Genomic DNA, 21,886 nt, shown 5'->3' with positions numbered 1-21,886 from the left:
TGGCCCCTGAAAAAGACACTTAACTGCTTCAGTGAAGCAGCAGTGTTTGTAGCGAGCAGCCCAGTGTGAACGTGCTAAAGTGAATGAATGTACAGCAGGGGGTTACTGCAAAACGGCTGGACGCCTCGGCTGACTTTGCGTGAGGAAAGAACGGCAAAAGATGAGACAATACACACGTACATGCATGCGCACATCAAGTATACCACCGACACGTACACACATACTCAACAAACCACATAAACGGCTGTACAGTGACATCACAGCATTACCCACACAACAGGCTGAAATTGAATCACCCATTTACTGTGGCGCCGTGGGTCCTGAATTATTAATGAGAAGAAACCTGAATGAACATCCTGCTTGTTATTTATGCTCACATCAAGCTGTCAGCTGATTTACTTTGCGCAAATATTACATTACAACTGGACCCATTCATTAAGCGCGCACAGCAAGAGCAATTTGGCAACACATCTATAAACATAAAGCTCCTGTGTCCCTGTGTGAGCACATAAAGCACCGATTGTCAGATCCCATGGCCGTTCTCATAAGAAACATGCGCACATTTCCCACATAATTCAGCAGTAAGTATTATTTTTAAGGCTATTTTCGCATTTGCGTTCGGGCTTGTATCGAGTTTGTGTTTTGGAACACTATTCATCTCATGTTGGAGTGCTGTGCGTGCACTGCCTGAGCAGACACATTGTACTTAAGGCAAGACCTCACATTTGTGATGAAACTATGTTCAGGTGATGTCACTTGAAATCTTGTTTAACTGAGCTTCAGTGACGTGGCCTTCTCCAAAGTGAGCCTAAAGGGCATCTATCCACCCACACTTCTCGAACCCACTCAGCATATTTAAACAATGCAAATGAAGAATGAGGGACAAACAACTGTAGGAGGCGTTATTTTGTTTGTTTTTAAGTTTTAACATCAACATACATAATGAACCGTGGAGTCTTGCTTATTTCGTCATGTTAAGGAGGGGCCGGAGAATTCACGCTAACCAAACTTTAAAATCCAAGCCAACACAAGCTACATTTGAGCAGAAAAAGCAGTTTTATGCGCACAGTATGAAGGCCTAATGTGTTTCTGAAACGTTTTGATTTATATACACTTGTCCTCTTAAGGTGTTGTTGAAGAAAATAATGTTAAGTCATTGTAACCTGATGTGGACACTAAATCGGGTTATACTCAATTCCAAAAAAATGTGGTGTTGCTTTTGCACGATCTACAGAGAAGCCAAGATACGCAGAGAGCTGGGACTTTGAGGTTTCGGGCTCGTCATTCCTGCAGTTTGAGCTGAGTATGGGCTGTAGTAAGTCCACTTCCTTCTCCCATGGTGTGCGACTGGAGTACTCGACAGACTGCGGTCATCACTGGTCTCTCATCACCCCGGAGTGTGTGCCACCAGCCATTGGCTGCGCTGGTTATACTCAGAGTTCCATCTATACCTCGACCCAGTACAAACACTGGAGGAGGATCACCGTCTACCTGCCCAGTGCTGCTAAGTACGTGTTTTTTATCTTTTTACCCAAAATAAGTACACAGCAGTGATGTGCTTTCTGAGTGTATGAGCTGTGCATGAACTCCTGAAGCTACTCTTCTTTATAACTTGCTGTTGAATCCCCCAGTTCCCCCAGAACTCGGTTCCGTTGGATCCAGACCCACTTCACACCAGGGGCAGAAGGATGGGCTCTAGATAACGTGTTACTTGCCCCCGGCTGCCCCTGGATGTGCTCCGGTCATGGTCTGTGTGACAACGGACGCTGCCTGTAAGTAAACTCCTGCACAGATCATTAATTTTAATCTTGAGTCATTTGTTACACTTATTTTCTGCCTAATGAAAATGTTACTTACCTTTATTTTTCTCCCTTTTTCACACAGGTGTGACAAGGGTTATGGAGGGGCACACTGTGTGCCTTTGGCCCCCCTGCCATCTGTGCTGAGAGAGGACTTTAATGAGAACCTGCAGCAGGAGACGTGGCCTGAGGTGTATGGAGCAGAGAGGGGAACTCTGAGCGGAGAGCCTCTTAAATCTGGCACTGCACTTATCTTCAAAGGGGTAGGGCTCCTAAACACCATGCAGAGAACATCCAGAGCCATAATATTACAGTTAAATCACAAAGACGCAGTCTGATATGTTTATATCACAAACCAACCATGTAATCCATGTCTTTGTTTGCAGGATGGTCTGCGAATGATAGTGTCAAGGGATCTGGACTGCACCAACACTCTCTACATCCAGTTCTCCTTCAAATTCATCACTAAAGGTCAAAACTTTATTAAAAACATAACTTTCTTCAAACATAACTCAGTTTGCTCCCTCGTGGTTTACATGTATCTTTGAAGTACAGGGTTTTTTTGTGGGGATGTAGTCGTAATAATTTATTTTGTGGCCTTTTCTAGGTGTCCCAGAGCGCTCCCATTCAGTGCTGCTGCAGTACTCTGTGAACGGAGGAATCAGCTGGCTGATGTTGGACGAGTTTTACTTCCCAGCTTCCACTGACACTCTGTTCCTCCACCTGCCGTTGCCAGCCAGCGCTCAGACCAACGCCACCCGCTTCAGACTCTGGCAGCCTTACAACAGTGGTGAGTGGACACATTGTGTGGTCTTGTCTGTTTCTTTTCCACCTTTTCTACAAGCTTTCCTGAACCTGTAAAAAAAAAAAATCTATGTGTCATAATCTCCACAATGTTATGCCCTTCAGGTAAGAAGGAGGAGGTTTGGGTAATAGATGATCTCATCATTGATGGCAGCTCCTTACACAACCCGCCGGTGGTGATAGACAGCTTTGAGGAGGGCCCCAACGAGTCCAACTGGCTGTTCTTCCCCGGGGGAAACACTGGCCTCTACTGCCCCTACCAGAAGACTGGACTGTAAGAAAAACGCTCAGATTTGAATGTTGACTGTGATGGCGCCTTGGCAGTGTTCTTGTTTTTATTTCATCTATGAGCCCAATGGTGATAAAACTTGCAAAAAGATGTTTTTACCCCTGACTAATCTTTGTGTTTGTGCGTGGGATTGGTGCAGGGAGGAGGATGAGTCAGCCATGGTGTTTGTCTCCAGCGAGCTTGGAGAGCACTCCATTACCACCAGGGACATTGACGTAAATGAGAACACTATCATCCAGTTTGAGGTACACAAACACAGCCGTGATGACTTCTATTCCAAAACAACAGTCATAATACTTGCTCATTCAAGACACAAATCATGGCTCGTCATCTTCGCTGATGTTAACGTATATTTATATCTCCAGATTAATGTGGGCTGCACAGCTGAGAGCTCCTCTGCTCATCCAGTGCGCCTTGAGTTTTCACGAGACTTTGGTGCCACGTGGCACCTTTTGGTGCCCCTGTGTGCCGGTGCGCCCCAGCCCTCCTCGCTGTGCTCCACAGAGCTCCACCCTGCCAGCATCTATTTCCCTGGTACGACTCAGGGCTGGAGGAGGGAGGTCATCCACTTTGGCAAGCTTCGCCTCTGCGGGTAAGAGCAGGATACATCTTGTGCAGCAGATGCACAGAAGAAAACAAGCGGAAACTTTTTTGAAGTTCAAGTTGATTCAAGTTAATACTCTCTAATCTTTGCGCTTTGACCTCTCTACAGGTCAGTGAGGTTCCGTTGGTATCAGGGTTTCTTCTCAACCGGTTCTGCTCCTCCAACATGGGCGTTAGACAACATCTACATCGGCCCACAGTGTCAGGACATGTGTAATGGTCACGGGGCTTGTGTGGGCGGCACCTACTGTGTGTGTGACCCCAGCTACTCTGGATCTGACTGCTCCGTGCCTGACACCCCCAACCCCGACTTCCTCAAGGAGGACTTTGAAGGTACACCAACATGCAGATGCACACAAAAAGCCATCAGGACTGTGTGTGCGGGCATTTGATGGACCATGCATCTGTGTACTATTCATTGATGTTTTCTCTTTTATGTATTTTTAATGCATTTGAAAATATTGTTCTGATTAGTGCCCAGTAAATAAAGGTTCTATTAGGGCTTCAGTTTTCCTGTTTTTTGTATGATGGATTTATGATTGTGAGTTTACAGTTTGTTGCTTTCTGTGTGTGTGTTTGTGTATGTACTTTTGTCTCCAGGGGGAGCTGTGGATGCAGAGCGTTTCAGACTACTGAGCGGTGGTAAACCATCCAGGAAGTGTGGCATCATGTCGAGCGGGAACCACCTGTTCTTCAGTGAGGATGGCCTGCGCATGCTGGTCACCAACGACATGGACCTGTCGAATGCCAGGTGACGCAACAACCACACAAACAATCAAAGAAAAGCACTCACCAACACACATGTACCGATACACCATTAACAGTTTTCAGTGACATCTCATGGGTTAATGGCTGTACTCTGCAGGTTCGTTCAGTTCTTCCTACGTCTTGGCTGTGGTAAGGCTGCTCCAGACCCTCGCTCGCAGCCAGTTTTGCTGCAGTTCTCTGTGGACGGAGGTCTTACCTGGGGCCTACTCCAGGAATTCCTCTTCAGCAACAGCAGTAATCAAGCTCGCCTTGTAGCCCTGGAGATCCCGCTGCGTGCCCGCACGCCATCCACTCGCCTCCGCTGGTGGCAGCCATCTGAGAACGGACACTTTTACAGCCCATGGGTCATTGACCAGGTACAGTAAGTGACGACTCATCCACCCACCCATCCATCCATCTATAAGTCTTTTAATCATTTCCATGAAAACAGTAAAATAGCATGTTATCCATTCAAACTTTCATTTTTCATCCGCCTGCCAAATCCCATCTAAATGTAGTTCCCACTTTCTCTGCCTATGGAAACTATGCAAACACGTATCTTTCCCTAGGTGGTAGTAGGTGGCAGCGCCAGTGGCTGGGGACCTTTGGAAGATGATTTCTCCTCAATCGACGGGCGCTCATGGCTCCTCCACCCTGGAGGAACCCGAATGCCTGTTTGTGGCTCTGATGGGCCTGCATTCGCATTCATAGAGAAGTCCAACACACGCTACGCTGTTACCACTGACATCAGTTTGGGTCAAGACGCCTTCATCCAGTTTGACTTTTCTGCTTCCTGCTCTGTCACCAACTCCTGCTACTGTAAGTATTAAAAAGTGTGAATAAGATTCTCTCATATGAGAAGTTGGGACCAGAAAATGTGCAGCATTTAAATTATTGATATATATCAAAATAGTCGCAAATAATTTTTTTGTCAAGTATTCAGTCAGTTGTTACATCGCTGTTTGCATGCAGAAATCAAGCGATAAGTGACGGTAGAGCAGTGTTCAGTGAGCATTATTTTGAAAAGATTTTAGTTCTCACATCAGTCATTTTTTAACCTTCTCCATTTATATGCTGTTTATGTTGAAATTTGTTTCTGGAGTTTCTTTAAACGTAAAGTTGTGCTTCTCTTCTTCCTCTGCAGCTGTAGAACTGGAGTATTCTCTGGACCTGGGTCTGACCTGGCAGCCTGTTGTCAGAGATTGTCTGCCAACAAGCCCTGACTGCTCTGCCTACACCCTGCAGAGGCTGCTGGTTTCCGACACTTACAACAAGTGGGGCCGTGTTACCCTGCCTATCCCATCATATGCCAGGTCAGGACTGCCCTGAACTTCACTCAGACACAAGGACAAACTTTTGTAGCTCATAGCTTATCCTGATTCTGCAGTATACTCTGATTTGTTTCAACTTAACTGTATCTGTGACTTTAATTTATGTCTCTAGGTCTCCAGCCACAAGGTTCCGTTGGTTCCAGCAGGCTCCGTTTGACAAACAGCAGACTTGGGCTCTGGATAATCTCTACATTGGAGATGGCTGCCCAGATATGTGCTCTGGACACGGACGCTGCCAACAGAGCTCCTGTGTGTAAGTAACGGCAGCCTTATGCAAGCATGCACCAGCGTTTTAACTGTAAATGTCTGGAATGTCAGCTGCTAGAAATGAGGTGTAATGCTTTTATGTAACATGTGGCCATGTTGCTTTATAATCTTATTTATGTGCTTACAGAAAGTTGTATATGAAATATTGTCACTTCACGCACTATAACTTGATGGCCAGCTTGTCTGACTCTGAGTATTTGTATGTGACTTCACCATCCTCCCCAGGTGTGACCCAGAGTGGGGTGGGGAGTACTGTGACGAGCCTGTTGTTCCTCTGCCCTCCCAGCTGAAGGACAGCTTCAGTCGAGCTCCCTCACTCAGCCACTGGCACATACTCACCGGTGGGAAACTCAGCACTGTGTGTGGAGCTGTGGCCTCTGGAGCTGCTCTGCACTTCAGTGGGGTAAATATACATCTACCCATGTTGTTGGATCCTGTTTTATTTAATTTTTCCATCTGTCCTTTACTTTCTTGCTACATTTTCTACCATGAAATGCTCCACAACCAGGAATTTGTTGAAGGATGAATGCAGTTAAGTTTTCACACATCCTCTGGGGTATTCACTCTCCACACGAGTCATTTTGTTCTCCATTAGGTTACAATTTTTTCATGTGAACATGAGCTATGCATCAGTCACCATCCACTCATGCTAGGAAAGGACAAATGTCTGCATATGTGCTGATTCAAGGAGACAAACAGATGATAAAGAGAGTTAGAAAACAGAGACGTCCAACAGTATTGGAAGGATGCTGCTTGAAGTATTAATCTGTTGAATAAAAGACCGCAAAGTAAGTAACTGTCAGCCGTTATGTACAGCTTAAGCTTTCCTGAGGCACTTAGTGCGGTGTTGTAAATGGATACCTACTGACAGGCTGATCTTGGATGGACACACTGCCAGAGAAACCTTTTAAGAGCGGCAGTTAAGGTCTCGCATTAAACTTTATGAAGATAAATTACTACTCTGGTTCACTATAGTTAAGTCAGTTTTATTGTTCTGGTTATGTTCCACTAATGTTCTCTGTAATAAAAATAACAATGCAGATTATGTTTGAGACTGTTGGATGTTTTCAGATTGACAGGCCTTGACTGGCTGAGCCCCCGATTGACTCACACTGCGTTCCTCCATGTGTCTGTGCACAGAGCTGCAGCCGTCAGCTGGTGACAGTGGACCTGAACCTGACCAACGCGGAGTTCATCCAGTTCTACTTCATGTACGGCTGCATGATCCCACCCAGCAATCGTAACCAGGGTGTGCTTCTGGAGTACAGTTTGAATGGAGGAATCAACTGGCACCTGCTGACAGAGATCTTCTATGATCTGTACACCAAGCCTGGGTGAGTGTTTTCACCAATGACACACAGACATACGGCGCATACAGCTTGTGAAGCAGGATGTTTGCGACTGTCTTTATGGTGTTTTTTTTGTTTGTCTTCAGGTTTGTTAATGTGCTGCTGCCCCCTGCTGCCCGTCAGGAAGGAGTGCGTGTGCGCTGGTGGCAGCCACAACATGAGGGAGCAGACCACAGTGACTGGGCTCTGGATAATGTCCTCATCGCAGGCTCAGACCCACGAGCGCAGATATCTGACACATTTGGAGGGGTGGCACTGCCCAATCACGAGAGAGCTCCTGCTGATGGGACCTCAGGAAGGATAGGGCAGCTGAGCGAGCAGGAGGAAACACCCATAGGTATTTCTGAATCAATGCCTCAGTCAAACAATCCGCAATAACTTCATCTTGTTTTTATTGCTAAAGAGAGCCTCTTGGATAAGTATGTAATTTCTTTGTTGTCAGTGAGCGACCACTGGTTGTTCTCAGAGGACTGCTCAGTGCAGCGTTTCTGCAGCTCCCCTGACGGAGTGATGGTGTGTGGCAATGCTGATGGGAGAGAGGTGTATGCTGTCACACATGATATTGTTCCTGACAAGGGCTGGGTCATGCAGTTCAAGGTAACTAATGAGCCTGAAAATGCCACACAGGCAATGAAAACACTTGTGATGTCGGTGGTGTTGCTATGATGACGGGATGCTTTTCATGCCTGTGTGTTGATTTAGATTGCAGTAGGCTGCAGTGTGCCAGAGCGTCATGCAGACCGGCAAGTTCACGTTCAGTATTCAGTGGACTTTGGAGTGACCTGGAAGTACCTGGTGCCCCAGTGCCTGCCTGCTGACCCCCGCTGTGGAGGTCAGGTCTCACAGCCGTCAGTCTTCTTCCCTGCTGAAGGCTGGAAGAGGGCGGTCTATCCCCTCCCTGACAGCCTGGCTGACACGTGAGTCATCCTACCGCAGCATGCTTTTGACAAAACATACACTTGTGCTTCATTTTTAATGGTACCATCATAGCATGCTTCACATAAATAATTGATAGATCAAATTATTGTCATCATATAAATTATTAAAACTATTGTCATATAAATCATGAAGATGGTTTGCATGTTGTTTGAATAACCTCTGCTGTCTGTTCCTCAGTGCGGTGCGGTTCAGGTTTTACCAGCAGCACTCAGACATTCAGTGGGGCGTGGAGAACTTTTACATCGGGCCAGCCTGCGACGGACACTGTGGAGGACATGGAGATTGTCTGGATCAGCGCTGTCTCTGTGACCCAGGCTTCACTGGGCCAAACTGCTACGCCAGCACTGCTCTAAAGGTAGAGCCTGGCTCTCGCTCACAGAAAAGAAGAAGATGAGAAGAATTTATCTGTCTGAGATGATATGTCATTCAGATGTGTATGCTTTTTTTTCTGCAGGCGTCTCTGAAGGAGCGTTTTGACTGGGAGGGGGCAGCAGGTCCTCAGTGGCAGGTGCTGGAGGGTGGTCGGCCCTGCACAGACTGCGGTGTTTTGGTAGAGGGGACAGCCTTGTACTTTGGGGGGGCTGACGCCAGACAGGCTGTCACTGCTGATCTGGACCTCCGTGGAGCAAAGTTAGTACTCAACTTCTGTCGACCGCAGCCAGAAGTTTTCTGTTCGTCTTCACACACTGTGCTGCTCTACAGTACGTGCATGTTGAGCTGTGTGTTTGTGGATAGGTTTGTGGAGTACTGGGCCAGGATTGGAAGTGAAGACAACATGACCATGTGCCACCGGCCAACTTGCCGTAAAGAGGGAGTGCTGCTGGACTACTCTACTGATGGAGGTGCACTGACAACATGCGTGCAGTGCATTGTGTATTCTTACTTTTTCATCAGTCCATGATGTCTTATCTCCCTGATTTTCTCCCTCCTTTCTTTTCCTTTTTATTCTCACTCTGTCCACATCCGTCCCTCAGGTGTGTCCTGGACACTGCTGCATGAGATGGACTATCTGAAGTACGTGTCAGTGAGGAGAGATTATATCGTCCTCCCAGAGGGAGCTCTGACCAATGCTACTCGTCTGCGCTGGTGGCAGCCGTTTACCATTTCCTCTGGCCTTGCCACCCCCAGCCTGGAGAGAGCCCAGTGGGCCATAGATAACATCTTGGTGGGGGGGTCAGACATCAACCCATCCACTCTGCTTGACACCTTTGATGATGGTGAGTGTTTGTGTTGATGTAATCTGAGCCACGCATCACCAGTCAGTGATCTGGAAATCACTTAGACTCTTCCTCCTCTTCTCTTTTTATGTCTTCGCCTTTCATCAGAGGGTGTTTCTCATGAGGAGAGCTGGAGTTTCTACCCTAATGCTGTGCGCACAGCTGGCTTTTGTGGAAACCCCTCATTCCACCTGTACTGGCCAAACAAGAACCAAGACAGGACACACAACATCCTGGCCACGCGAGAGCTCATAGTGCAGCCTGGATATATTCTCCAGTTTAAGGTACAGTACTGCAAGAGTGCCACCTGCTGTATTAAAACATGAATGTTTGGTCCTTTACTCATCATCTGTCTTGTCCATGCAGATTGTTGTCGGCTGTGAAGCAGACAGCTGTGAAGACCATCATTCTGTCCTGCTGCAGTACAGGAAGGATGCAAGGTAACAGTTACAAATCAACTCATTTATTATTTGATGGTGTGTCTTTTCTATTCCAACAAGGAAAACAGCCATTGTGGAAATAGATATTTATGAACAACCTGACAGTCAGAGCAGGTGGTGCCATGAAATGATCTAACACGTCAGTGTTAAATGTCAGGTCGGTTGCCTCAATAGCTAAAATCAATAGTTTGTCTATGCGCCCACCACTTGGCATTTAAACATGATTTGAAATGATTGTTAGTCTTTAATGCATTTTTACATGCAGTTTTCAGCTGTCGATCTCTCCCTGTAGGTCTGACTCATGGCAGCTGGTGCAGTCAGAGTGCCTCCCCTCCTCAGTCAACAACGTGGGCTGCTCTCCCTTCCAGTTCCATGAGTCCACAATCTACAGCCCAGTCAACAGCTCAACATGGACCAGGGTCACTGTCCAGCTGCCGGACCATGTCTCCTCAGGGTAGGAGAACTTTTTCATCACTATCAGCCAAATAAAAGGCAGCAGTTCTCTCTGCTGAAGCAGATTAAGCCTTGTCTGATTTGTTGTATATTTCCAGGGCTACCCAGTTCCGCTGGATTCAAAAGGAGGGGACCGGAGAGCGGCAGAGCTGGGCAGTGGACCACGTTTACATCGGCGAGGCCTGCCCGGGGCTCTGCAGCGGCCACGGCTACTGTACAAGTGGAGTGGTCTGCATCTGTGATGAGGGACACCATGGTGGGCCACAAACAGCACATTTTCTTCAAACTGCTCCATAGATACACACACAGTTCTTTCTCATTTGCACTGATCTAAAGAAAACATACAAACATTTAGACTGAGAGCATTTCTGATGAGACATCTTGAACACTGTTTTCTATCAGGGCTTTGCGCTGTTTATGTTTTCATTTTACAAACTGTGAGTCCTCACCATCGACTGGCCTGTAATCTTTATTTTCACCACTTCCACTCTGCTTCCTCTCGCCTCAACAGGTGACGACTGCTCCCTCTCCAGCAGCGACCTGCCAAGCTCCATCAAGGACAACTTTGAGTCAGGCAGCGTGTCTCAGGAGAGCTGGCAGTTGATCCAGGGTGGTGGCGTGGGCAGTGGGTGTGGGCAGCTGTCGCCACATGCCCACGGAGACTCACTCTACTTCAATGGCTGTAAGATGAGGCAGGCAGTTACCAAACCGCTGGACCTCACTAGAGCCAGGTACAGGTACTACCAAAACATATTGTACATGAATTACTAATTATGTAAGCATACACCTACCTACCTACCTCATAGCTATAACAGATGAATTCTCTCCACATTAGGACGTGAATTATCGAACGTTAATGTTTCCTTCTCTCTTTTCCTTCTCTGTCTTCCTCCAGTAAGATCATGTTTGTGCTGCAGATCGGCAGCGTGGCACAGACAGACAGCTGTAACATAGCTCTGGATCAGGCTGACACAGTTGACCGGGCCGTGCTGCTGCAATACAGCGTCAACAATGGCGTCAGCTGGCATGTAATCGCCCAGCATCAGCCCAAAGACTTCATAAAAGCCCAGAGAGTTTCCTACAATATTCCACTGTGAGTACATCAGTTTAAACTACAGCACTTTCTCTTAAGGGGCCATTTTTAAAGGTTTTATTAGATGCAACTAATGGCTTTATTATTGTTAATTAATCTTTTACCAGTGCTTTAGAAATATTGCCAAGGTAATGTAGTTGTCACTCTTTGATCAGGTCGTAAGTAACCAAGTAAGTAATTAATAAAAGTGATCTATAAAGCATTTGAAAATTATTTATTTTTCAGTAAAAAGCCATCAGTTACAACTCTTGAACCATTCATAATGGTGCCTCATTAGAAAGTGGTACTTAGAAACCAGTGTGGTTAGGTTCGTCTTGCTGGTTTGTGGCTACTAGAAACGCTGACGACCCTCACTGACCTTTCAATGTTTCCCATGGTCTCTCCAGAGAGGCGAGGGTTAAAGGGGTGATGCTGCGATGGTGGCAGCCACGCCACGATGGCGCAGGACATGACCAGTGGGCGCTGGACCATGTGGAAGTAGTTCTGTGAGTACCCAATTCCTAGCCGGCCCACGGCCCCCCAGACTGGCCCCCAAAAGAGCCCCGATCTGCCCTTGTCTCTACCTCTGCCTCAGCCTCACCTGTAGAAACGGTCCCCTCTACTCCACACAAACACAGGGATACAGTAAACACACACATATATTGTAATATCCACACGTGTGCTGCTTACCACCCACAACCAACCTCTCAGCGGTTGTTTAAAATGCTCATCACGGCTTCTGGTGTCAGGCAAGCAGAGTGGAAAAATGACTGCAGTGTGCTTTGCTGTTTGTGGATGGCTGTTCTGTGTACCACAGATCAACTCCTGCTATCAGATCATCATATTTTCAGTGTCGTGTAGAACCCATGCATCACCCAGAAAAACAACTTATCAAGAAGTTTCTCCACCAAAATGTCTAAAAAGTCTTAAAATGTCCCAGGGTGTAAAGAAATTAAAACCTTTAAAGATCATAGATATAGTTGCCATTTTGTTTTGTACTGAGGTGTTCATTAGATGTGAAGCACTCATTGCGTGTCCATTTCTAATTTACATCTGCCCCTAGTGGCCATTTTGAGGCATGACACAGCGCAGAGCCGAGATCATACTGTGTGTAATACAGGAAACTGTGAAGGAGGCTTCACATCTATGACAGTGAGTCTTTGTTCTGCTGTGAAACAACTGCTATCACACAGGCCCATAATCTGATTGGTCTATTTTTGTCTTCATATTCACATTCATTCCATGTGCAAAAATGATCCTGCATTTCATTCTACTGGGAATAAAAAAAATCTTCAGATTCCTTAAATTTGATCTGATGGAACTTGCAGACCCCCTGCACTGATTCACTGATTCTCTCTCTCTTTCTTTCCTTCCCACTTTACATTTAAAGTGCATTTTGGTCCATTACCAGGGCCAGTAAACATTGTTTCTATGTGGAAGACAACGCCAGTGTTCAAATAAAAATGGCAAAGCTGGAAATTCTGCAGGGCACTGAACATATCATGAACACGATCTATACTCAGCTATTCTTAACATGCCAGTGTCATAAAGCATTTTGAATGCATTCCCTGCATGTTGCTGTGGGTATCAGAGCAATGCTCCCTCTCCTGTGGGTTCTGATTGTTCATTCGGATGTGTACCCGATGCATTTCAAATGCTGCAGTCACAGAAGGCACTCTCATATTTCATGCACAGTTCATACAAAAGTTGCACATACAGGCAAACACACACTTAAGCCTAACCTGACCTGAGCCGTCCTTGGTCCAAGTGGTCGTGACCTGTCCCACACCCTCCCTCGCACTCGCACGGTTTTCAACAGTGTCTGCTGAAAAGAGTGACCGTGATCCTCACACTTTGCTCTGTTGTTTATTTCTCTCTGTTCGCCACTCCTCCACTCCTTCACACATTCTTCCTCTCACACCTACTCCTGCTCAATCTTTTCTTTTGCTCCACACGCCTTTCCTCCCTGCCGCTTAAACGTGTTTGATCATGTGGTCATGCTCACTCCTCTGCTCGTGCCGCATCGTATCCTGCCTTACTTCACCCTCCTCCTCGCCCTTCTCTCCTTCCTCAAAACTCCTTCTTTCCCTTTTGCTCTTTTTCTCTTCCCATTCTGGCATACAACGGATGGATTACTTCTGTTTATCTTGCTCTCTTTCTTCACCTCTCCCTGTGGTTGTCTCTCTCTCTTGTTCCATTTCTCTGCTGTCTTCTACTCTTCTGCTCTCCATTCTTCTCTCATATCCTTTCCTCCTCATTCTCTCTGTCTGTCCAACTCACTTTCACTTCTTCTTCCTTGAACCTCTGACTATCTTTATGCCTCTCCTCTCTCCTCCCTTCCCCCTCTTTGGGCCCCTGCCTCCCCAGGCCAGGGCTCCTACCCCCCCAGACCTTTCTGCGAGACAGCAGTCCCCTCCTCCTGCTTCTCCCCTCTCGCGCTCTAACCTCTGCTCTCTTCTGTATTCTGCTCCCTCTGGCATGGCTGTAGTGTCAGGTAAGTTCTCCGCCTCTTCCTGAATGCAGCCCCCTCCCTCACCCTCCTCCCGACCCTCTCTTCTCCCCTTTACACTGTGCACACCCTCCGTCACTTTCACTGACACACCCAGCCCTCCTCATTACCACCACAGTCATATTCATGCCCTCGCTTTGATTCAAGCCCCAGGCGGGTCGACAAGCGGCCAGCTGCTCGCAGCGTCCAGGTGGAGGCTCGCTGACAAAATGATCCAACATACAGATCTGCACAGGCAGCACAATATTCACAACAAGACGATGAATAGAGGCATAAACAGGGCAGTAAGATCTTGACTGGTGGCAAATTTTACAATTCTGAAATGACATTGCATCCCCTAAAAGGGGCCAACACAATGTCCGCAGATGAAGACACATTCCTGCTAAATGGCGTTCTACACAACCCTTGAGGCATTTTTAATGTAATAACTTACATATGCAAATGTCAGCGGTGCTGTGTTTGTGTGTATATGTGTGATGTAATCCATCACTATATCTATATCTGTTCGTTTTGTTCTTTCTACTGCAAACTGTTTTTGACCTAGCTGCTAACATACAAGCCAACACAGTTCAGTGATCCCACTTGAAGAAGTCTACTGTTTGTGGGTGCAGCGTTTATCTCACTGCAGCCCAAACACTGAAAGTTTTTTTTTGTTGTTGTTCATTTATCAACATCAGTTGCAGTGCAGGGCTGCTCAAATCACTGATTTCAAATGAAGGCCCATTTGGTGGGAGAGTTTCATCTGACTAACCTCCTCCATCCAGCTCCTTGCATGGCTTTATGGACCGACTGCTGCATCTGCTCTCCATCCCCTTTTTTCACTCATGGCTGTCTGTCTGTCCGTGGACAACAACAACATGAACCTGAACCAGGAGCCCCCTCCTCACTGCCCTCTGTTTTCTGAGTGAAAATCAGAAAAACAAGTCTTTACACACACGCACACATTCTGTCAAAACGTTATCAGCCATCCCTCCCATCTGCCTTCACATCCACCTCCATAGCATCGCTCATCACACACACGCACACACACAGACACGCACCATCCACCACCCTCCCCCTCCCCTCCTGACCCCCCCCCCCCCCCCCCACGCTTCGCAGAGGCCCCTGCCTGCCCTGGCTGCACTCCTGGCTCACTGGCACCGCCCTGCTGGATGGAAGAGGCAATGAACAGGCTAAGCAAGAGCGATCTACAGCAGCTTTTCTCTGTGTCTCTTACTTTCAACCCCCCCCCCTTCTCTGCTCACATCCCTGCACTTTTATGGCTTTGATTTAGTGATTTTTTTCTTTTCTTCCCAGTGATGGCTGTTAACTCTGACCTCAAACACTCAGAGTCAGAGTTTCCCTCTAGTATCTGTGGTAGTATGTTTGTAGACTCTGTGTCCCATGTCTTGTCTTGTGACATTTGGTCTTGGATACATGTAGCTAGTTCTACCACCACGTTCACCATCTAGCTGCTCATTTTTGTGCAGAGCGTAAATGAATCCAGTCGTGTAGAGTAGCGCCACCCATTCTCCAAGCCATGAGACCCATGCAGCTGTTGAGTGTTTGAGGTTATGGCTGAAACATGATTAAAAATGCCAGCATGAACCTGGGTGTGAGTGGGTACGAAAGCTGCATTCGACCATTCGTGTGTTCTGCGTGCATGGATGAGAGTGCGTGCATGGGAACGTGTGGCCTTGTCGCGGCCTTTACGTGGTCACTAATGTTCACACTCCCCCCTCTTTCCCTCCCTCTTTCACTGTCTTTGTATCCCTGCAGCACCCGTAAACAAAACTACATGATGAACTTTGCCAGACAGACCGGCGCGCGTCACTACTACAGCCGCAAGAGGCGGGCACTGCTACAGCGTGCCTGAACCTACGGAGAAGGGATTCGCCCTCTGACCTGCCAATCACACATCGAACCGCCACGCTCATCCCTTTTCTCCTGACGGCATATCGCCCCGTCGAGTCCCATCCACCAGTGGATTCCAGTCAGCCTTAGACTTCCCTCACCCACCTCTCCCTACCCTCTGCCATAAACACAGGCCATCCAATCAGTTTACGCCAGCCAATCAAGGCCTTCCCAACCACACGGGTCGGCGGGAATGAAACTCAGAAGAAAGGAGTGAAGCGGCCATTTTGTTTACTTTTTTTCATGGACGGTCGGGGTTTCTAGTTGTTTTCTAATTGTTGCTGTGGTTCCTCTGATTCCTGTTCCCACCTCTGATAACCCTCCCTCTGGCTTACCTCCCCGTCACTCCCCCCGTCCCCTCTCCTCATCCTCCTTTTCCTACCACACTGTGAAATTGAGAGATAATATATCACTGCTGAACTGACCAGCCGATTGGAGAGTTGCCTCCCAGTTCCACTGAGCCGCCTGGGGGAGGACCACTCCACTGCCGCCAACCAGTACGCCAGGAGAAAGACCACGACGATGATACTGACCATTAAGAGGAATAACGGTGATGAAGAAGCTCAAAAAAGAAGAAAAAAAAGAGTACTGTGTTCTTGCTGTTCTGTGTGTCTGTGGGTTCTTTTTGTGATGAGTTGACTGTGGTGTTCTGTTCATTTGTTTGTTCGTTTTCTACTAATTCATATGCTTTTAAGGGGGGGAGGGGAGGGGGGTGCTGGGTTCTGTTTCCTTTTTCCTCGTTTACCTGGAACGGATGTGGGCAGAGCGGGAAAGGCCCGGCCTGCACGGGAAGAAGGAAGGAAAGAACGATTTGCACGACAGGAAAAGGAGAAAATAAGAAAAAAAAATTAAAGACTGAATAATGATTTTTTTGTTTTTTTTTATCATTTTTTTATATATGTTGGTTCCCGAAAATACAGATATTTATGGTAAATGGTTCTTCACGTAACCTATTTAAGATGCACTGTGCGTGAAATCTGTATGTTATTTTCTAGTGTTAAGTTATTAGGCAGTCGAGTCGAGCTCTCAGACTGCATCATCTCCCCTCTTCTCTTCCCTCTTCTCTTGTGCTGTTTCCCCCCCTCCCCATCTCTCTCTCTCTCTCTGCTGATTTCTCAAACCTGGAGGTGAGGCTCTATTAGTGTTGTTTTTTGAAGTCTGTGTAATATGGACCCTCTGCCCTCAGTGTAACTCCAGTATAGCAATCTCCTGTATATATATGTATATCCACTATGGGGAGACCCAGCAGCCTTATAAAAGGGAAATAAAGAACTGTCCAAACCTCATACTGTACACATCGCTTGAGCTGCTCTCTTTGACTCTTTGAAGATAAGCCTTTCATCTGTTCATACTTTTCTTATTGTCAACAATGTGTTAGTTGTCTCGCAGTACTATCTGACTTGCCTTCCCTGTCAGCGGCACTCAGTCCAAAGCGCATTCTCATTGGATCTTATCAAAGATCACAAAAGAAAATTACACTCTGCATTTGTTGGGAGTTATTTTCAGCTGTGAATTAATACACATCTTCATGCTCCAGTGAGCTTGAGTATCAGCTCAAACTACAGTGTTCATTGTGATGAAGGAACACGTCACCCTGTGCAATAGTGTCGCTCATTTATGTGTTTTTAATTTGTGTTTTTGGACATCAATGGAGCTTGAAGGCATTTTGGTGTTTAAGGGATTTGTTGACAATAAGAAAAATATAGAATATCGCCAGCTTTATCTGGTGTGTGTGTGTGTGTGTGTGTGTGTGTGTGTGTGTGTGTTAATGTGATGGAAAAGTGCTTGAAACTATTAAAAGAGCACAGAATAAGATTTTTTTCAGATATTTATTTAGACAATAAAACCTAATAAAAACTGAGTTCTAAGATATTGTAAAGAATAAAATACGCTGAAGTCTCTGCCGTCAGCTCGGTGCACACCTCAGTGTCTTCAGACTGGGTATGTACCACATATTTGTGCAGACCCTCTGCATTGCTCCATGCTGAGGCTGCAGAGATGGCAGAGCACTGCTGGCTTGGTGTTGAACCATATAAGCATCCTCCCCCTTGACATGAACTCCTGGAGATTCTCATAACATAGCGCATCAGGAGTCTTTAGTCACAAGCTGCCGACCAGCACAGCTACAGTCAGCAGGGTTATGGTGATGCAGAGGGAACTGGCTGTGATGCCCGGGCAGGAGTTACAGTACGGCCAATCACAGCAGCCGTAGCTCATGGTATAGACGGTTCCTTTGAGGCGGATGCTGTGCACCTGGCTGCAGGCCTTCTTCGGCATGCAGCCCCTGGCCGACAGGGCGCTGTGGTTTCCGTAGCGTCCATCTGCTTTGAAGCAGAGCTCATCAGGAGGGCACTCTGTCACAATGGGCTCAAATGTCTTCTCCTTCTCCAGGATGGGGCTGTAGTAGCAAAGCAGGTTGTCACAGAGCAGCGAGGGGAGGAGAAGGTAGAACCACAGCACGGCGACACGCAGGAGCTGCAGTACGTTGGGCCTGCAAGTTGATGAGCAGCGTTTGGTGTTTTAGTGACATTAACTCATATTGCGGCTAGAAAATGAAAGCACAACTCAGGGTACATCAAAGATTTATTACTGCACTCCCTTAAAATTTGGAGACATAAAAACATATTAACATACAAAAAACACTGGTTCCTGCACTTCCCATAATGCAATTTGATAGTAAATGCCCTTATTCAAACATAAAAATATGACATTTCAAATTCCACTTTGTGTTAACGTGTGTGCTCTCAAGGCCAAGATCAGGTCACATCTCAGACTTGACAAAGCTCCTCCAAAGTTACAAAAGATGTAATTCAACTGTTTTCATTAACTGTAGTACTCTACATGATTAATATATTGACTTTGACATGTAAAATCACTCTTCTTTTATCACTTTTTTCTTGTTTAAAGACTAAAAAGAAATTCAGCAGATTGTTTGGCTCTGATTCTTAGCACAGGTGTCAGTGATTTCTACTGATTGAAACAGTTAAAATGCTGAAGGCTGTAAAAGCAGAAAGTGATGAAACATTTTCACTGTTCAACTTTTAAAATGCAGAATTGAGACTCACCCGTCCATTGCAAAGGTTCTAACATAAATCAAACAGGTAAAACTTTTCAGAGCTTCTCCTGGTTAACTCTGAACTCCCTGCACAGGCCAAACCTTCTGACACACCTGCTTGTAAAAACCTACACCAGGTGGGAGCTTTAATCACGGTGCTTTTATTTTGCTGCATTCATCAGTGATCACAGAAACAATGTCTGCATTTACTCTGCTGCATCAGGAGGATGGCTGACAAGTCCACCTTTTCTCTCCAGAGCAGAAAATGTAATGACATAGAATATCGACCATGATGCATTTGTTCCTTCATTTACACATTACAGTTATTTAGCTAAAATAGTAACAATCACAAACATTTCAACATTTGACTAAATGTTAGCCATGTTGTGGAGACCCAGGTAAGCACCTGTGGCTAACAGGCCTCCCCCAGGCTTCTACAAGCACCTCTATGATGCAGCAGCAGGTAATGTGGAGCTCTTTGATGATGTGTAATTTGCACATGAATCCCATGGCTCCTCTTCAAGAGCATGAGTGGTGTTAGTGTAATCCATTTTTTCTGTGATCATCCCCAGTAGCATCTTCAGGTTGGCGTCAGACTTTTGCGGCACATTACAAGAGTCCTTGCAGCAGCAGGTGTGGCTGATGTTGTACTTGACCCCCCGATAAGAAATGATTTCATGGGAGCCGCAGAGTTCAGGGTCCACGCAGCCCTGAGCGGACAGGACATGGATGGAGCCGTAGCGGCCTCTGGAGCTGGAGCAGCGCTGATCAGGCAGACACTGGCTGGTGATGTTAGGGCAGGACTTGCCTTTGTGCTGCAGAGGACAGTAGTAACACAGGAGGCTGTCCAGGCTCAGAGCAGGGAGGACCAGAGCAGCTGTGGCCAATAGGATGGAGGTCAGGAACCAGCGTGGTCCCAACAGCTGGACGTCCAGACTATCGTAAATCCACACACACACACACACACACACACACACACACACACACACACACACACACACACACACACACACACACACACACACACACACACACACACACACACACACACACACACACACACACACACACACACACACACACACACACACACACAGTTAGGAGTGAGAGACTGCAAACATACTTTCATATAACTAATTACATGCATCACTTCGATGTTTCGGGTTAGGGTTTCTGTATTTAGTTCACCTTCCCTTTCTTTGCGTTCTCATCTTCCTGTATGTAAAAACACCCAGAATGTGATCATGTGTCAACGTGAGGAACCTCCAGAGACCAGCAAGCCCTCTGATTACCAAACAGAAACAGGTGAAGCTCATCAAGTCTAATTTTTAGATACACAGACAGACAATGAAAAAAAAACAAAAAAGCATTTAAACTGGGTTTTAACTTTCAGTTTATTGATTAAAAAATAACACCTCATCCTTCAAAACATGTAGGATACTGGCTTTAAAAAAAAATAAGGATATTTCTCAACTCAACAAAAGACAAGATTACAGTGCCATCTGCTGTCTGCTGTGCTACAGTGAAGATGTCATGGGGGAAGAAGATTAAATTAAATGGTTTAAAGTGGTGCTAGTAGCTGTTGAATGCTGCCCAGATGTTGTTTATGAATCTCACAAAGAAGTCCAGTCTTTAGTTATTTAACATCTGCAATACAAAATATGAGGGAAGACGTGTTCTAATCAGAACCGTCTCCTTTCTTTCTTGATTTTCGGCTCATGTTACTCATGAGAAGGAGAGCTTTCCCTCTTTGTACAAAGGTTCCTGTGAAGAAAAACAGACTTTGTTTAAGTCCAGGTACAGAATGGAGGCTTATTGTGTATGACTTGTAAAGCTTTGGTGGTTCGCTCACAGCCAGTTCCTCCTCCTCATCCTCCACGCCGCCGTCACCCCAGTCCTCTTGCTCTGCAGGGTCGTAGCTGTACAGAGGAATCAGCCTGTGGCGCAGCTCATCCAGTCTGAAGCAAAATATACAAAAGAAACTAAACTGTGACAGAACATGACACAAGATATCAAACTGATCTGAAAGTGATGCTTTTCAGAAACAAACTCACCTTGATCTCCTCCTGATATAAACAACCTGAAGAGAGAAGCACAACAATAAAGGCACACGTTTGAAGCATCCAAGTGAAATTAACTCTGCAGAGCGTGCTGGATCTTACCACTGCCACTATACATCCAATCAGCAGGAGTAGCACAAAGAGGACGAGTGCATAGTAACCAGGAAATCCAGGTTTGGGATTATGTGTTGAAATGAGGGGAGTTGTGTAGTTGAAATGCATTTCTTTCTGCTCGCTCTCCTCCATCATACACCCCTCTGCTCCGTGCACCTCAGCTGACACCTTTGTGACACATTCAGTGGAGTGCCGTTGCTGTCATTCCCACTGAAAGGCCACGGTTCTCAACCCCAGGAAGACACATAATTAATGCTATAGAGCGTGAAAGAGACACACTCTACGAAGAGCTTTATAATCCAAGAAGGTAGGAAGCTGATGACAGTATAAATTATGCCTTCTACAACACATTCATAACATTCCTCAGCTAAAAAAAGCCTTCAATCTTACCTTATATGTCATGTGTAGAGGATGTGAACACACATTTCCACCTTGGTGCTTTAATTGTGCTTCACATGAAAAAGTCACTGCTGACATACCTCAACCTGCTCAATGACATTCCTGAGTGAGGAGGGACTATGATGTCATGTGTAGGTTTGGTTAAACCTGAGCGATGTGTTTGTCACCTAGAACGGAAGTTGACACTTTTATTAGACATTCACTTAAATCCTTCCAGCAGGACTAATTAAACAATGGTGTATTATAGTAATTGTTTTAATAAGGGCCAGACTCATAACACTTTAAATAGTATCTTTAAATAGTGTCGGCATATTTGTGTGTATGTGCTGCTGGAACTAACTTACCTCTACAAGCAGAGCGTACATGTTCTCTTTCCTCCAGCAGGGGGAGAGCTGAGCTGTGGGCTGCAGGAGGGAGAGGAGGAGAGGGGAGGAACAGTGGCAGGGGTGAGGAAACAAACGGGAAGCTTTCCAAATCTTGCACTGGTCTAACTGGCTGAGCATGGCCACAGCCAAGCGCTCACCTCGTCCACACAGGGTGGGAGCT

The 21,886-nt window shown here is 46.3% G+C and overlaps 4 protein-coding genes across 7 annotated transcripts in view; 1 reads left to right on the top strand and 3 right to left on the bottom strand.

Moving 5' to 3' along the window:
- The window catches only part of LOC139337401 (reelin-like), a 90,455-nt gene extending 73,457 nt beyond the window's left edge, over window positions 1-16,998 (top strand). The window contains exons 34-65 of one of the 4 annotated variants that reach the window (XM_070971944.1): window positions 1,235-1,508; window positions 1,632-1,772; window positions 1,885-2,062; window positions 2,186-2,270; window positions 2,407-2,589; window positions 2,709-2,877; window positions 3,032-3,137; window positions 3,258-3,484; window positions 3,605-3,828; window positions 4,096-4,246; window positions 4,361-4,619; window positions 4,812-5,061; window positions 5,387-5,555; window positions 5,686-5,826; window positions 6,066-6,243; window positions 6,981-7,174; window positions 7,276-7,526; window positions 7,632-7,786; window positions 7,892-8,106; window positions 8,306-8,483; window positions 8,583-8,758; window positions 8,864-8,970; window positions 9,103-9,345; window positions 9,454-9,629; window positions 9,712-9,785; window positions 10,078-10,239; window positions 10,337-10,494; window positions 10,750-10,975; window positions 11,134-11,331; window positions 11,718-11,816; window positions 13,678-13,804; window positions 15,578-16,998. In XM_070971944.1, coding sequence (XP_070828045.1) covers window positions 1,235-1,508; window positions 1,632-1,772; window positions 1,885-2,062; window positions 2,186-2,270; window positions 2,407-2,589; window positions 2,709-2,877; window positions 3,032-3,137; window positions 3,258-3,484; window positions 3,605-3,828; window positions 4,096-4,246; window positions 4,361-4,619; window positions 4,812-5,061; window positions 5,387-5,555; window positions 5,686-5,826; window positions 6,066-6,243; window positions 6,981-7,174; window positions 7,276-7,526; window positions 7,632-7,786; window positions 7,892-8,106; window positions 8,306-8,483; window positions 8,583-8,758; window positions 8,864-8,970; window positions 9,103-9,345; window positions 9,454-9,629; window positions 9,712-9,785; window positions 10,078-10,239; window positions 10,337-10,494; window positions 10,750-10,975; window positions 11,134-11,331; window positions 11,718-11,816; window positions 13,678-13,798 — 5,468 coding nt within the window. In that variant the 3' untranslated portion in view covers window positions 13,799-13,804; window positions 15,578-16,998. The remainder of the gene's footprint in view (window positions 1-1,234; window positions 1,509-1,631; window positions 1,773-1,884; window positions 2,063-2,185; window positions 2,271-2,406; window positions 2,590-2,708; window positions 2,878-3,031; window positions 3,138-3,257; window positions 3,485-3,604; window positions 3,829-4,095; window positions 4,247-4,360; window positions 4,620-4,811; window positions 5,062-5,386; window positions 5,556-5,685; window positions 5,827-6,065; window positions 6,244-6,980; window positions 7,175-7,275; window positions 7,527-7,631; window positions 7,787-7,891; window positions 8,107-8,305; window positions 8,484-8,582; window positions 8,759-8,863; window positions 8,971-9,102; window positions 9,346-9,453; window positions 9,630-9,711; window positions 9,786-10,077; window positions 10,240-10,336; window positions 10,495-10,749; window positions 10,976-11,133; window positions 11,332-11,717; window positions 11,817-13,677; window positions 13,805-15,577) is intronic. The other 3 variants (XM_070971945.1, XM_070971946.1, XM_070971947.1) reach the window with 3 other exon arrangements.
- An 814-nt stretch (window positions 16,999-17,812) lies between these two features.
- bncr (bouncer) lies at window positions 17,813-18,785 on the bottom strand. The gene is made up of 2 exons (XM_070971878.1): window positions 18,778-18,785; window positions 17,813-18,203 (listed from the first exon to the last, which is right to left on the bottom strand). The coding sequence occupies exons 1-2, from the start codon at window positions 18,783-18,785 to the stop codon at window positions 17,813-17,815; spliced, it is 399 nt and encodes a 132-aa protein (XP_070827979.1).
- Window positions 18,786-18,894: 109 nt separating this feature from the next.
- LOC139338112 (protein Bouncer-like) lies at window positions 18,895-20,001 on the bottom strand. The gene is made up of 2 exons (XM_070973040.1): window positions 19,956-20,001; window positions 18,895-19,703 (listed from the first exon to the last, which is right to left on the bottom strand). The coding sequence occupies exons 1-2, from the start codon at window positions 19,976-19,978 to the stop codon at window positions 19,214-19,216; spliced, it is 513 nt and encodes a 170-aa protein (XP_070829141.1). The 5' UTR covers window positions 19,979-20,001; the 3' UTR covers window positions 18,895-19,213.
- Window positions 20,002-20,252: 251 nt separating this feature from the next.
- On the bottom strand, window positions 20,253-21,386 carry LOC139338175 (small integral membrane protein 29-like). Its single transcript, XM_070973131.1, has 5 exons — window positions 21,332-21,386; window positions 20,930-21,196; window positions 20,822-20,847; window positions 20,620-20,725; window positions 20,253-20,531 (listed from the first exon to the last, which is right to left on the bottom strand). Exons 2-5 carry the CDS (start codon window positions 21,074-21,076, stop codon window positions 20,493-20,495), a joined length of 318 nt encoding a protein of 105 aa, XP_070829232.1. The 5' UTR covers window positions 21,077-21,196; window positions 21,332-21,386; the 3' UTR covers window positions 20,253-20,492.
- Between the last annotated feature and the right edge of the window lie 500 nt (window positions 21,387-21,886).

Source organism: Chaetodon trifascialis, chromosome 10 (assembly GCF_039877785.1).
Source record: "Chaetodon trifascialis isolate fChaTrf1 chromosome 10, fChaTrf1.hap1, whole genome shotgun sequence".
Taxonomy (NCBI): Eukaryota; Metazoa; Chordata; class Actinopteri; order Chaetodontiformes; family Chaetodontidae; genus Chaetodon; species Chaetodon trifascialis.
Note: the sequence above shows the minus strand (reverse complement) of the source record. Positions and strands in the feature narration are given on the sequence as shown.

Coding starts and splice junctions, on each gene's coding strand:
- LOC139338175 (XM_070973131.1), bottom strand. CDS start 21,076: ATGATGGAGGAGAGCGAGCAGAAAGAAATGCATTTCAACTACACAACT. Junction 20,848..20,929: donor TTGGATGTATAGTGGCAGTG/GTAAGATCCAGC, acceptor TTCTCTCTTCAG/GTTGTTTATATCAGGAGGAG. Junction 20,532..20,619: donor ATGAGGAGGAGGAACTGGCT/GTGAGCGAACCA, acceptor TTTTCTTCACAG/GAACCTTTGTACAAAGAGGG.
- LOC139338112 (XM_070973040.1), bottom strand. CDS start 19,978: ATGAGAACGCAAAGAAAGGGAAG. Junction 19,704..19,955: donor AGAACGCAAAGAAAGGGAAG/GTGAACTAAATA, acceptor GATTTACGATAG/TCTGGACGTCCAGCTGTTGG.